This window comes from Gopherus evgoodei, chromosome 18, assembly GCF_007399415.2.
Source record: "Gopherus evgoodei ecotype Sinaloan lineage chromosome 18, rGopEvg1_v1.p, whole genome shotgun sequence".
Classification (NCBI taxonomy): domain Eukaryota; kingdom Metazoa; phylum Chordata; order Testudines; family Testudinidae; genus Gopherus; species Gopherus evgoodei.
The window spans coordinates 1,884,880-1,900,380 of record NC_044339.1 but is presented as its reverse complement, the minus strand read 5'-3'; the positions used below and the strand labels follow the sequence as shown (position 1 = coordinate 1,900,380).

Here is a 15,501-nt window from a genome sequence, read left to right as displayed (position 1 = left end):
CTTCACTCAATTTTATACTGACAGTGACAATTCTCCACTAGGTAAGAGGGAATCTGAGTGACCTGCAAAGGAATAGGGGAACTCTGTCTCATAGGTAAGTGGCAGGAGATTTTGCTTCTTGAAATAATGTTGCTGCAGCACATTCCTATGAAGATTAAGTGGTGAACTGATATTTTTGTCTCCAATGAAGCAGCTGTTTGTGCTACCAACCCAGGAGGGCCCTCCTGCACGTTAGGGACCTACCAGATTCTTGATCACCACCTTGTACTTGAAAAGAGTTATCTAGATATTTCAAAACATGAGGTTTTTTATGGAAGCATCAGAGCTTTATGACAACTGGCATGCATTGATGCAAAGGCTGAGTCTACGAACCCCTAGAAACTGTGGTCAGACTAAATTAAAGTAACTCCTCCCACCAATCTGGAGAGCTAAACTCAGACAAGCCAGCATGCTTAGATCAATACATCTCCCTTCAGTTAATCCCATTAAAAGGGACATCAGGGTTGTAGATCCAAAGAGCTAACCTGTATTTGCAAAAGCCTACACAATTCATTAACAGCTCCATACTCAAATGCTATTTTCTCAGATAAGAAAAAACCCATGCAAGTCACTCAGCAGTCATGCATGCAAGTTTCAGAGAACATAATTCTGATACGGGAATTTAGCATCAAGCTCCCAAAGGGTGATTAAGCAGCAAGAAGAAAAATGGGACTTAAAAACCTCAGTGTCCTTTTAAAGGACAGATTTGCAGTAAAATTGTCCTTCGTCTCACTATAACTAGTTTTGTATGACTTCAGTTAGCTCAGTCTACCAAGTAAAAGCCTTTCAGCAAAGTTACCTTTAAAATATGAACGTGCTTCCCCCTCTCTCACCTGTTCACGAAAGCATGAAAGGTGCTGCTTACAATGCAAGTTATCAATTTCCAGCCACAGTTAAAAGAGACATTGCACCTCTGTTCTCCAATAATACAGTGGCAAGGCAACAATAGCCTAAATTTTCATTCCCTGTCTGCATCATCATCCCCAAGGACCTGCCTCTTCACTGTCTTACATCTTGCGCAGTCATTTACACCTGTGCAAATGGGTGGAAAACACTAAATTTCTCACTCACATAAACTAGTGTTAATCAGCAGTAACGCCAATGAAGTTAATGGCATTACACGAGCTTTTCACCACTTCAAGTGCAATCAGAAACATTTTCACAGGATTTAAACACTATCTCTGCGAACTCCGTTCTTCATGCTGGTGTGAATGGGACACAATTAAGAGACTGTATATTCCTCTAAGTTCTAGAGCAATGTCCCCCGATTTCTCTGGGACATCAATGCCAAAAAGTAGAAATTCTGAAGCAGCTTCAGGAAAATCTTATGTAAATGAAAAAAAACTTTTAAAAGAAGCCATATGAAAATGCTTCACACAATCACTACGATAGCGCCTGCGTTATTTATATCTACATTCAAATGAATTTGTTTTACACTCCCACAACATTTGCAATGCACTGTGAAATGCACTGTGTATGGGCAACTCAACTGCAGTGCAGAAGATGTCAGTGAGAAGCTGAGGTTTTGGCATGGGCTGAACATATTAGCTGAATTAACTTGCTAGAGTGAAAGAGTTAACAGCAAGAGCATCTGAATTTTCATCATCAGCCATTTATAGTCAACATGCCATTGACATGAATGGGGCTAGTCAGCATCTCTCAGATATTGTTCCCGGCTGGCTGCATAATCAGCAAGACGATTCTGCATTGATGTAGGCTCAGTTCACACTTAGAAAGTTATCTGGCAAACACAGGGGCTAGCACTTTTCAAAAACTGAAATACACTTCTGTGACACTGTCAAATAGACCTATTGAGACTGGGGAGACACCCAAGGCCTGATTCTGATCTCACTTACCCTTGTTTTATACCATCATAATGCCATCAACTTCAAGTGGAGTTTGCCCTGATTGACATCACTACCAGAGAGAACACAGTCTGGGCTCAAGGTCACAAGAATGGTTCAGGACACATTTCAAAATTACATCCCAGGCACACAGGCCAGCATGGCTGTACTGCTCTCATGTAATCCTTCTGCAGCGGGGTGGGGAATTTCACCCATGATTAATTTCAGAAGGCAGGTATAACCTGATGCTGGTATCTTAACCCAATGGAGAAACTGCTGCATTGAGAGACTGTGAATGCTAATCTCATGCTCCAAATCCAATTTCAGTCATTCTGCAATCAAGCAAAACCGGAATTACCTTTTTTAAAGAAATTTAAACCCCTCTCTATTCACACCTTAAAGACAGTGTTTTTGCATGACTCAGCTACATCAAATTTATTCCTTGGCTGTGAGACGGAAGTATTTAAAAGAGGAACCAATTCCTGTTTCCCAATGCAATCACCTCTCTAGTTCAAAGACTGAACCCAACGCTTACCAACTGCACAGGAGTACACAATTGCTAATTCAAGCGCACTGCACTCTGCTTTAGGCTAGCAGGGGAAAAAAGGATAGTAGGAGAGAAGCAGTTATCACATGAGCCAGCTTGATATTCTCATAAGCAGCACACAGCAGCCTCTCTTTGTATACCTCTAGTCCAGTGACTGAAAAATAGAAAATACTCAGACATTTAAAAACTAGCAAAATCACACAATCCTGATACTGCAGGGCCCACTCAAGAAGAATTTCAAAGTAAAAGTGCTCCCTTGGCCACAGACTGTGTTTTAGGGGAGCTGGAGAAATGCTAATTCAGAACCTGTGTTTTCCTACTGTTTCCTCATTATGTGGAGGGCAGCATATCACGCACAGGGAACTGCGATCTCAGAAGGTAACTGTACTGGGGGAGCTGTCTGGGAATCAGTAATTACACGATCGTTCAAATCAGATTGTTAAAGTTCAGAAATAAAGATGGATCATGCCCAGGAATGGTGGTGTGAAAAACCTTCTAGAACAGAGACACGGGAGAGCAGCAAGGAAGGAGAACGCTCAGACCTACGTTAAAAGAACAAACAAACCAACCAACCTCCAGCAATACCAAGGAAGGAATTTTATGGACATCACAGAATCACACACATTAATGTTAAAAATTACAGATCAAATTCTGCCTTTGGATGTGTATGCACAGCTCCTAATGACTTCACTCAGAGTCGCATGCACCCACCCATCGCAGGATGTAATTATTTGGCTCCTTGGTCAGCCTATTACAAACTGAGACAGAAAAGGCCCTGATCTAAGAGCCATTCAATTCCATGGGAAGACTCTCATGGATTTCACCAGGGCCTCAAGCTCACGAACAGTGTCAGGCTTCACTTTCAATCTCCAGGCTTTGTTCCTGGTCAAACCAACACTTACATTGCACTTGTGGGGGATTTTAATACACCACACACGTTAAAGTGACACTGCCACCCCAGCAGGCCAAGCTGGCCCGAGTGTTAAATGATTATGTTTAATATTTTAAGCTCTTTGAGGCAGAGATCATGTCTTCCTATAGGTTTGTACATTAAGTGTAATGAAGACTTCTGCTCTTGGGATGAAAGGAGCCTTTGGATGCTACCACCATTAATAAGAGGTCAAGTTTTATTTTTTCCATGAAGTACTGAAAAGAAGAGGAATGACTTTTGGCTGAATTCATCTTTTTACACCTTGTCTCAGTTGTACCAGAGTAAAAAAAAACCCCAAAGCCAGTGGATTATTAATCACAAGTCATTATTAAATCTTACAGCTACATGTTGTGTAGTTGTTTGTGTGGCTAAGCCTGGTAGGATACATTGGAGCCTAAGGACTGGCTGGTGGGGGGAGAGGGGAACTGAAGTCACCAGGAAAAGGCAGGAAGAAAGGGTGTGGAAAGCAGGGCATGGTGACTCTGTTCTGTGCTCCTTTCCTCTGTCAATAGTCCCTCCACAAGCATCCACAGGACTGGGGCTCTGCGGAGTGCGATGGGATGTGCTGGGACCAGATGCTCCACGTTAAGCTGGTGGATTCTGAGAAGAACTCCAGCTTCTCCTTCACCTTCAATTCCTTGTCTAGGGCAGTATGGGCTGAATATGTGCGAGGTGCAGAGCCAGTGGCAGAATGGTTTCTGCAGGATCGGGGAATGAGGAGCCCTGGGACCACTGTCTGCCTAGGCCACAGTCCCAGGATCTGTGGAGTTGCAGTCTGGTAGCTCTGCGGGATTTCAGGCTACAACTCTATCCCTCAGCTCAAACTGTAATCAAAGCCAGAAAAAGGGTCCCATTAAGAAAGGCAACACAACTTGTCAAGAATGACCAGAAGTGGGTGAAAAGTTTTGAAATTCTAACCTCAAAACAAGTAATGCGCAGGGGACACACAAAACCGTTCAGATTCCCCTCATTTTCCAGCCAGCTGCAAGAACTACTGGACAAGCTTCATTGTTGTTGTTTTTGTAGTTTGTGGTCTAAAATGAAATAATCTTTTCTCCGCCCGCTCTAATCTATACACTAACACACCTCTGGCAACTAAACATCTTTGCATGATAAATGGAACACTTGCTCCACACATCCTCTCTGGTTCCCAAGTTGTATGGATGCTGGTTGGTTGGTTGGTTTGTGTTTTCAGTGAAAAAAAGAGTCGGATCAGTAGATCAATATGCAAAAAGGAGTAAGACATGCTCAAAGTGCTAAGAAGTACTCACCAGAAGGGGGCGACACCATCCACATCTTTGCTGAATTATTATGGGATACTGCACTCTTCAAACTACTGAAGACTAATAAAAACATGTATAGAGAGGTTAGATCACGCGCACAGCATCTAGTTATCAGTGCTCAAATTGCTCATCTCAGTTACCAAACGGGTATTATAAAACGCCAATTAACTGGGGAAGGCTCTGCCAGCATCTAAATACACCCACTTGGTGTGTGACTTGTTACCAAAGCAAAACAAAAAACACCTTCACTGAAGTGCCATTGTACCAAATACCCAAACTTCCCTAGGGGCTGGAAGTACAAAAGCTATTAGCCAGAGATGGGCATAGCCTTTGGAACTACACAGCTAAGCATTTCTGCTGACTTGCACAACGCTCATTACCAGCAGGACAAAGCTTGCTTCACACTGTTAAATAAACAATGCAAGACTCTAGATCAGCTGACAGAAGCAGGCTCAACTAGCAAATAGATTGATTGCTTTCCTGTCTCCTGTGAAAGCTCCCATCCCTGTGCTTCGGGTAGGAGCATTTGGTTCTGGAACCCAGCTGGGTCTTCCAAGGAGCCTAGATGAGTTGGGGGTTTAAATCCCACTGATATTCAGTGGGAGCAGAATCCCTAACCCAGCCTGCAGTAGGCTCAGAATGAAACTTCCTAGGACTGATCCGGGGACAATTCCACAGGGTATTACAGTAATTTCTGGACAGTGAGAGGAAGATTAGTGCTTGTGCAATTTCAAGACCAAACTTACTTATACAAGAGAATCCCTGAGATTTGAAAGACAATTTACTAAACTTAGAAACATACTGTAAAAGAAAAAAAAAACAAAAACCTTCCCTCTTACTGAGAAAGCCTTTAGGGAAACTGTTACTCTTACTGTATCTATATGTGAACGAAGCGGCATAGATGAACTAAAAGTGATTTTACTATAAGGCCCTGTTCAAAAAACAAGGTTTAAGCCTGAAGAAAAAAGTTTACCCTCTGCTGGATCCAGTTACACTTCCTTGCAGTCGGAGACTTCCCTGGTATTTACACCCCGCAGTGCACTGCATTTCTGAAATCCCAGAGTTCATCAGAGACTGCTGAGGTTTCGGAAGTGCAATGTTATTCTAGAGCATGGAAAAGGGAAGTTTTAAAGTGCAAGGATGAGTGAATTGAGGGACATTAGGACAATCTAGGGGAGGCAGCAGGGACCAAGGAGGATGGGTGGGGAGCCTGGGGGAACAGCGGGGATTGGAAGGAGGGTGGGGAGGCATCAGAAGCCAGGGTGATAGGGGGGGATGGGGGAGGGACTGGGGGAGGCAGTGGGAGCCAGAAGTGATGGGGGCGGGGGCAAGGAGCAATGGAGGAACGGGTGGGGGGCCAGTGAAGGCAGCAGGAGCCAGGGCAATGGAGGGGTAGGGGGGCTGGGGAGGCAGTGGGGGCCAGGAGCGATGGAGGAATGGGTGGGGGGGCCAGTGAAGGCAGCGGGGACAGGGGCAATGGGGGGGATGGGTGGGAGGCCTGGGGAGACAGCAGGGACAGGGGCAATGGGAAAGGGGGAACTTGCTGCAGGCAGCTAAGTCTCCATACACATGGATCTGGAAAAGTGGTGTGGAGAAGGGGCAAATGTTGGGGGAGGACAGACGGCACATGTGACAGCTTGTCAAAAGTTTAGAGGGAAAGGGAAGGTCTGGGCTGGAGTTTGGGGATGGAAGGGGGCTCAGAAGGCTGGTGCAGTTCAGAGAAAACTTTGGAGCCACCCTCTGGGCTATTCTCTCTCACTCACACACCATTTTTATAGGGGAAGGGGGTCGATTTTTAGCCACTAATACTCTTTGAGCAGGTTAGTCCATCACGGGAGCACCCCTTCCTTTGTGAGAGTCCCTAGCAAATCCAGTGCCCACGGCAAGGGACCCAGGAGGGAAAAGGCCCTGACTGCGAGGGGCCAGAGTGATCAGTTTGCAAATCACCCAGCCAGCTCTTGGCTTTCTGCACTTGGGCCTGGGCGGCATGAGAAATCTCCCCGCCCCGGCAGGGAAAGGAGGCGCCTGGCTGGGCACGCTGTGCCCCTCTTTCGGAGCGCCTCACCCGGGCCTGCCCTTCTGCTGCTCAGTCTGCACGCGGAGCTCGGCAGAAAAACACAGGTTTCCTGCGGGACCCCCGCCCCCCAAGGGGGGAGCAATAAGCAGGTGCCGCAAGCGGCTCTGGCTCGCCCCGCCAAGAAGGTATCCCGAGAAATCTGCTCATCCGGCCTGTGCAGATCTGCTGCAGACCCAGCAGCCCGGAGCCGTCCCAGGAAGAGGAGCGAGCCCGTTTTCGGTGGAGGCCAGAGACCACGCCGGACCCTGGACCGGGTTCTCCGGTTCCCTGCGTGTAAATCCAGGGGGCAGCCCCAAAGCTCCTGGCGCGACACTGGTGTAAATCCGGTGACGCCAGAGCAGAATCTGGCCCTCGCTTTGCCTGCCAGCTTCCCGCGAGAGAACTTGGCCCGGGCTCGGCTCTGCGCTATGCCCCATGCGGGTTCCGGGGCGGCCGCATGTGCTATTCCGCTTCCCCCGGCGAGTTACTGCTGGACCCCGGAGGCTGAGTAAAACATACCGCCCCGGAACCTGCGTGGGGCATAGCCAAGCTCCTCCGGACGCAGCGAGAGGCTTTTCCCGCAGCTGCTCGGGCTCCGCGGGGGGGGGGGATTTGGGGCTGCGGCCGCGAGGGAGGGGCAAGGGCTCTCGGGGCTCGCCTCCCCAAGGGTGGCTCCGCCCGCCGCCCACACTTGCCCTTGTTGCATCCGAGCACTGTCCACAAACACAGGCGCATCCTCACAACACCGCATCCAGCACCCAGGCCTGTTACCGCTTTTAAAGCTGGGAAACCGAGGCACAGAGAAGTGACTTACCCAAATCAGTGGCAGAGCCAGGATTCGAATTAAGCGTTTCTTTGCTCCCAGCCCTGTGCAACAACACCAGCCTGACGCACTTCTTTATTTTATAACCAATCCCCTTCTCATAAATGCCCTGAGTCATGGACCAGGGTGGGGCTAATTCACAAAACAGATTTTTTTGCGAAACACATTGGATTAGCGGGGTGGGAGGAGCGCTGGAGATAGCGGGAGAAGTGGTTGGAGAAGGTTTACTGCCTTCCACAACTGGGCCGGTCCAAGGGGCTGGAGCTGCAGAAGTGGGAAGATCCTGGGGCACTGAGACGGCAGGTATGTTTACGCTACCCCTGCACCAGAGGCACAGCCCTAGCCCCGCCGCTACACTGGTGTCGGTGTAGACACTCCAGGTTTTCCCATCGCTGCCGTAAACCCACCCACTCCAGACGCGGTAGCTCGATCAGTGGAAAAATTCTCCCACCCACCCAGCTGCATCCGCGGTGAGGGTGAGATCGGCCATCTCCATTGAACATAACTGAAGTTTGTTATAGCGCTGGGCGATGCTAGGACCGCCGAGGGTTTCCGTGCAGATTTCAGTTTGTGTCGGTTTAGGTGCAGTTTGGTGTTTGTGCCTGGGGCAGAGCAGGGAAAGTGGTCAAAGAAGCAAATCTTTCCCCTGCGAAATGGGCAAGACCTGTAATGCCTTGGTCAGTTCTGAAGATGCACAGAACAGTTTTGCAGGGCTGACAATTTTGGTGGGAGCTGAGAGGTGGCGTTCTCAGGGGAACATAGTCGGAGGCCTAGATTAAACCCTTCAGAGACTGGGGTCAGGAATAATTTGGCACAAAGACATGGAGGGAGGTGGGGGCAAAGGCCCAGGCAGCTCTTGGGTTCCTGAGATCACTTGGGAGAACATGCTGTGCCTGGGGGTGCGATGAAGGGGGAATAGGCTGTGGCTGAAGGAGCAGTAGGCTGCTGCTAAGGGGGACCAAGGTGGCTGAGTGGGGCCCATGGGACAATAGGCTGAGTCTGGTGGGGCCTAGGGAGATGACAGGCTGCGGCTGGGTGGAAGGGGATCCAGGAAGGGGAGGGGGAGACAGGCTACAGCCAGGGCTGAGGGGGGTGATGTGGGGCAGGCCGGGGGTACCGGGTGCAGGGCTGGGGGGGGGGTTGGAGTGATGGGGACAGAATTGGGGTGCAGGACAGGGGAGGCTGGGGGCAGGACTGGAGTGTAGAGTTGATAGGGGTGCTGGGATAGGGGCAAGCCAGGAGTGCAGGACTAGCTGGGAGGGGGTCGAGGGTGCAGGACTGGAGGTCTGGGGGTGATGCGGACAAGCCGGGGGTGCAGGGCTCGTGGTTTGGAGGGATGAGGGAAGGACGGGGGGAAGGGCTGGCTGGCTGGTGGGATGGGGGACAGGGCTCCCCCGCACGGGGGCTCGCAGACGCTGCGGAAGCTGGTCAGCGCCCGCGGAGCCCCTGACCCGCCCATCGCCCGGCCCCCAGCCGCACTCACCAGGGGTGCGGGGCTCCGCGCTCGGGCTCCGGCTGCTGCTCCCGGCGGCCCCGCGCTCGCTTTTATACCCGCTCCCCCCCCCCGTCCATCCCCGGGAAAATTCCACAGGAAGTGACGGCCGGGGCCTCCGGGAGAGGGAGGGGAAGCAGCCCCCTGCGCCGGTCCCAGCATCGCCTTCACCGCCTGCCAGCAGCCCCTCGAGCCCCTGTACGCCGGCACTGTGTCCCCCACATCTCCTATGCCTTCCCGCAGCAGCCCCTATACACCCCTGCTGTACTACCTGCAGCCCCCCCAGATAGATCCTCCCCTTTACTGTTCCCCAGGAACCTCTGCACACCCCCTAGGCTGCCCCCAATCAACCCTTTTATCAACACTGTCACTATATCACCCCAGTAGTCCCCTAGACATCCCTTTATCTTGCCCTCAAGCATTCCCATACTGCCCTGAGCAGCCCCTTATACTGCCCCATGTCACCCCCACAGCTGCTATATTGCCCCTATACAACCCCTAACAACCAATTATACATCCCCTATTTAATCCCCCCTCCTGCCCCAACATCTCCTTATATACCCTCCAATACAATCTCTCTACTGCCTGACAAGCTGCCCCGTGTACATCGCTCTATAGGTAACCTTCCCATACTCACCCTGAAGCAGTCCGGCCTCCACGACAGCCCTCCTGAGCCAGCTCCCTTGCTTAAAAAAAATTGGAATTGCCCATGATATTTTTTTAGTTTAGCACTGAAATTGTATTAAGTTGCTGTTTAAGGACAGGTGGTTGTAGATAAAGAAGGTGAAAAGCAGCTACTTGAAAGTCTTCTGTTTGTTCGCAGGCCTTATTTCATTTCCAAGGGCGAGGAGAAAACCTCAGAGACCATCTGCATGAGCACAGAATTCTGCTCACAACCTCATTTTTATTCACAAAGGGGACCTGGGGGTTGCCATGCTCAGCGTTGCAGTGCCTAACTTTTAGGTATCTTGCTACCTCGTGGAACCCACAGCCCCCGGTTAGGCACCTAGACAGTGCATGGGGAGCATTAAGTGCATAGGAATGGGATCCACAGAAGCCAGGGTGCTAGCCAGAGAGGGGTCTGGCCTAAGCCCCACCCCTCAAAGAGTGTGTGTGTGGATCAGACGGAGCGCCCATCTCTACTTTGGGTTCTCGGCTGTGAGCCTTTTCCTGGAGTTAGGTGCCTAAGCCCTTCCTGCAAAAAACGGGCGGGAGGGGGGGATTGTTACTGTCTCCCCTTAGAACTTCTAGCCCAGAAGTCAGAGCACTCATCCAGGATATGGAACCTGGGTTCCAATCCCCCCCATGCCTCAAGGCATATTTAATTGTATGCACCATGGAACTGTGTCAACAGAAGCAATTGAGGAGCCCTGGTCCAAGAATAGCCCATAGGCCAGTGGTCAGGGCGCTGTCTGAGGAGGTGGGAGACCCACGTTCAAATCCCTTCTCCACAGCAGCCAGGGGAAGGAAATGAACCCAGGTCCTGGGTGAGAGCACTAACCATTGAGCTAAACGTTATAAAGGGAGGCGTTGGCTGGGTCCAGCTCCCTCCTCCCTCGCAGTTCCCAGACACGGTTTGCCAGAAAATAACAGTCCAGAGTCCAGTCTGCGGCAATGCAATGGGTTTACTGGGGCTGAACACGCAAGCATATTCCAAAGCCCTTCACACCAGTAGGGCTTATCTCTATACACCGATAGAGTTTTCCTCTTCCCCTCCCCCAACTATAGTTCTATACGCCGATAGAGCCCCTGCTTCTCCTGACCCCTAGCTCCGTACCCGACGGAGCTCCCTCTTCTTGGCAAACTGAATGATGTTCCGTTCTGGAGAGTCTTGAGTCTAGGGGCAATAAGACCATCTCTTTCGTACTTGACAGGAGGGGAAAGGAGCGGGGTTACTTTTGGCCATGGTCACTATCTCACAGACTCGATGTCTCTTCCTTACACCTTCCAACTGCTTGGTTACCATAGAAGCCCTTTGCTCAATTGGGTCCCTTTATCTTCTCTTATTACTGAAAGGCAAGGCTATTAGCTCGTTTGTTGGTGGGTGTGGGGAGGTGTGCAGCCTTGTGCTTTCACTTACATTCTCTTGCTTGCTTATTCAGCCTGCTTAAATTAAAAGCAAGGCCAGAAGCAAGATTATGATTGTTTAGACTTTACCCTATTTACTTCACATTCTTCTAACAGGGAGCTTCCTTCTCTGGTGTCTTTGTGTGGGTTTAGGTACATGCCCCTACCCCCACCATTGTGAATGAGATAGGCCTAGTCTGAGGATCATGCTGGGGTTTAAGAGTGAGGAGAGTGCCTAGACCAAGGCAGCTGTCCACCTGTTCACTGGCAGAAATGTAGGTACTTATGGGACCTTAATGGCTAAATGTCAGCACCTTGGAACCTTAGGTACCAGTTGAGTGGGGTTTTTGAGGATCTCCGTGGGGCTGATGTTCTTTTGTGACTCTAGCCCAAATACATTGACTATTGAGGGATGAGAGGTGTAAAGCTCAAATTACTATGTACTATTTAAGGCCCCATCTATGCTTAATTCATGTTTTCTGCAGTGGCTATTAAATATAATTTAAAAAATACTTCAGGTCAAAAGGGTTTTAACTTCCTTTGGCCCCATCCATGTTGTGCAACTAAATTTGTTAGCCTGAAGGGTTTTCAGGACTGCTTCAGGAACCCTGGTTAAAATGCAAGTCTGGGATTTTCAAGGAAGCCAGAGAGTTAGCTGCCCAAATTAATGAGAATTGGACACCTAACTCCCTTTGACTCCTTTGAAAATCTGAATCCAAGTGTCTGTTCGATTGATCTTTGAGCAGGTAGCCAGAGAAACATCCACTCATATTTTGGAAATGTTCTATTTTTCATCAGAACCAGGTGGATCTCCCCTACTGATGTTCTGAACCAAGTTTGCCTATTGACCAGTGCGATTGAGATCACAATTCCACAGTCACTGCTTCTGAGCAGGGGGTTGGACTAGATGGCCTCCTGAGGTCCCTTCCAACCCTGATAGTCTGTGATATTCTATGAGGAGTGGATGTTATCCTCCACTTCAGGTCTTGGTAATTTCTCTTAATTCTGCTGGTTGATAATGCATTGTGAAGATGAAGCAGTGAAAATATGTATATGGTTTCAGGTTTTAATTGCTTAAACTCATCAGAGATTAAGAGCCCATTCCAGAAGTCCTTAATCAAGATCCCTGCTGAAGTCAAAGTCCATGAGAATGTTGCCATTAAGGACTTCGTATCATTAGTCTTTTAGAAGTCTCATTTTGCTAGGATTGATCAAAGCGGTACAAAATCTATGTTGGTGCCACACTGGCTCTTCCCAGATTTGCCACATTCAGTACAATTCTTTGGCATTTCAATTGCCTGATGTGAAATGAACTGGTAATCAAAACAAGCTACTTCATCTTCTTAGCTGTTCCACGCTTTATGATGATGCAAGCAATCTGTTTTGTTATTCATTAGTTCCTGATGCAGTTCATCCTAGTTGTAGTTCAGTATGTAATTAAGTCCCATACATATTTTCCTGTTTGCTGGCTATTGAGAGGGTGATATTCTTCACAGGCTAAAATTTCATTCTCATAATGATAGTTTTTGGTGAGATTATATACAACTTTCTCTTGTATCCCTTTGTTTCTTTTCCTTTGTTTCTTTTTCTTTGTACACTAGTTTGCCAGGCTCGTCCAGCTCTTCTTTCCTGTGCTTTGTTTCATGGCCTCTCTTCATGGTTGACAAATTTTCCTGAGAAAAGCACCATCAAGACTCAGTTGTTTTCATAGAATCATAGAATATCAGGGTTGGAAGGGGCCTCAGGAGGTCATCTAGTCCAACCCCCTGCTCAAAGCAGGACCAACCCCAACTAAATCATACCAGCCAGAGCTTTGTCAAGCCTGACCTTAAAAACCTCTAAAGAAGGAGATTCCACCACCTCCCTAGGGAACCCATTCCAGTGCTTCACCACCCTCCTAGTGAAAAAGATTTTCCTAATATCCAACCTAAACCTCTCCCTCCCCCTAAACCTGCAACTTGAGACCATTACTCCTTGTTCTGTCATCACGTACCACTGAGAACAGTCTAGATCCATCCTCTTTGGAACTCCCCTTTCACGTAGTTGAAAGCAGCTATCAAATCCCCCCTCATTCTTCTCTTCTGCAGACAATCCCGGTTCCCTCAGCCTCTCCTCATATGTCATGTGCTTCAGCCCCCTAATCATTCTTATTGCCCTCCGCTGGACTCTTTCCAATTTTTCCACATCCTTCTTCTAGTGTAGGGCCCAAAACTGGACACAGTACTCCAGATGAGGCCTCACCAATGTCGAATAGAGGGGAATGATCACGTCCCTTGATCTACTGGCAAAGCCCCTACTTATACAGCCCAAAATGCCATTAGCCTTCTTGGCAACAAGAGCACATTGTCGACTCACATCCAGCTTCTCATCCACAGTAACCCCTAGGTCCTTTTCTGCAGAACTGCTTCCTAGCCATTCGGTCCCTAGTCTGTAACAGTGAATGGGATTCTTCCATCCTAACTGCAGAAATCTGCACTTGTTCTTGTGGAGCCTCATCAGGTTTCTTTTGGCCCAATCCTCTAATTTGTTTAGGTCCCTCTGTATCCTGTCCCTACCCTCCAGCGTATCTACCACTCTTCCCAGTTTAGTGTCTGCAAACTTGCTGAGGGTGCAGTCCATGCCATCCTCCAGATCATTAATGAAGATATTGAACAAAACCGGCCCCAGGACCGACTCTTGAGGCACTCCACTTGATACCAGCTGCCAACTGGACATGGAGCCGTTGATCACTACCTGTTGAGCCCGACGATCTATCCAGCTTTCTATCCACCTTATAGTCCATTCATCCAGCCCATACGTCTTTAACTTGCTGGCAAGAATACTGTGGGAGACCATATCAAAAGCTCATCCACAGACCCAGTTATCTCCTCATTGAAGGCAATTAGGTTAGCCAGGCATGACTTGCCCTTGGTGAATCCATGCTGACTGTTTCTGATCACTTTTCTCTCCTCTAAGTGCTTCAGAATTGATTCCTTGAGGACCTGCTTCATGATTTTTCCAGGGACTGAGGTGAGGCTGACTGGTCTGTAGTTTCCCAGATTCTCCTCCTTCCCTTTTTTTAAAGATGGGCACTACATTAGCCTTTTTCCAGTCATCCAGGACATCCCCGATCACCATGAGTTTTCAAAGATAATGGCCAATGGCTCTGCAATCACATCCGCTAACTCGGTTAGCATCTTTGGATGCAGCGCATCAGCCCCCATGGACTTGTGCTCATCCAGCTTTTCTAAATAGTCCTGAACCACTTCTTTCTCCACAGAGAGCTGGTCACCTTCTCCCCATGCTGTGCTGCCAAGTGCAGCAGTCTGGGAGCTGACCTTGTTTGTGAAGACAGAGGCAGACAGAGTACATTAGCTTTTTCCACATTATCTGTCACTAGATTGCTTCCCTCATTCAGTAAGGGTCCCACATTTTCCTTGACTTTCTTCTTGTTGCTAACATACCTGAAGAAACCCTTCTTGTTACTCTTAACATCTCTTGCTAGCTGCAACTCCAAGCGTGATTTGGCCTTCCTGATTTCACTACTGCATGCCTGAGCAATAGTTTTATACTCCTCCCTGGTCATTTGTCCAATCTTCCACTTCTTGTAAGCTTCTTTTTTGCGTTTAAGATCAGCAAGGATTTAACTGTTAAGCCAAGCTGCTCCCCTGCCATATTTACTGTTCTTTCTACACATTGGGATGGTTTGTTCCTGCAACCTCAATAAGGATTCTTTAAAATACAGCCAACTCTCCTGGACTCCTTTCCCCCTCAGGGGATCCTGCCCATCAGTTCCCCGAGAGAATCAAAGTCTGCTTTTCTGAAGTCCAAGGTCCGTATTCTGCTGCTCTCCTTTCTTCCTTGTGTCAGGATCCTGAACTTGACCATCTCATGGTCACTGCCTCCCAGGTTCCCATCCACTTTTGCTTCCCCTACTAATTTTTCCCGGTTTGTGAGCAGCAAGTCTAGAAGAGCTCTGCCCCTAGTTGGTTCCTCCAGCACTTGCACTAGGAAATTGTCCCCTACACTTTCCAAAAAATTCCTGGATTGTCTGTGCACTGCTGTATTGCTCTCCCAGCAGATTTCAGGGTGATTAAAGTCTCCCATGAGAACCAGGGCCTGTGATCTTGTAACTTCTGCTAGCTGCTAGAAGAAAGCCTCGTCCACCGCATCCCCCTGGTCTGGTGGTCTATAGCAGACTCCCACCACAACATCACCCTTGTTCCTCACACTTCTGAACTTAATCCAGAGACTCTCAGGTTTTTCTGCAGTTTCATACTGGAGCTCTGAGCAGTCATGCTGCTCTCTTACATAGAGGGCAACTCCACCACCTTTTCTGCCCTGCCTGTCCTTCCTGAACAGTTTATATCCATCCATGACAGTGCTCCAGTCATGTGAGTTATCCCACCAAGTCTCTGTTATTCCAATCACATCATAGTT

At 48.7% G+C, this 15,501-nt stretch overlaps 1 protein-coding gene and 1 long non-coding RNA gene across 8 annotated transcripts in view; one reads left to right on the top strand and one right to left on the bottom strand.

The window, feature by feature from the left end:
* The window catches only part of TMEM269 (transmembrane protein 269), a 35,150-nt gene extending 25,815 nt beyond the window's left edge, over positions 1-9,335 (bottom strand). For 2 of the 7 annotated variants that reach the window (XM_030537979.1, XM_030537981.1), the window contains exon 1: positions 4,633-4,704. Coding sequence is in view for 4 of the 7 variants with exons in the window: in XM_030537976.1 (XP_030393836.1) it covers positions 4,633-4,704; positions 7,515-7,641 (199 nt within the window). In the remaining 3 variants the exon portion in view is untranslated. The other 5 variants (XM_030537983.1, XM_030537976.1, XM_030537977.1 and 2 more) reach the window with 5 other exon arrangements.
* Positions 7,683-15,501, top strand: part of LOC115637096 — a 33,272-nt gene continuing 25,453 nt past the window's right edge. Inside the window, exon 1 of the long non-coding RNA XR_003997153.1 lies at positions 7,683-7,826. This is a non-coding gene — a long non-coding RNA (uncharacterized LOC115637096). The remainder of the gene's footprint in view (positions 7,827-15,501) is intronic.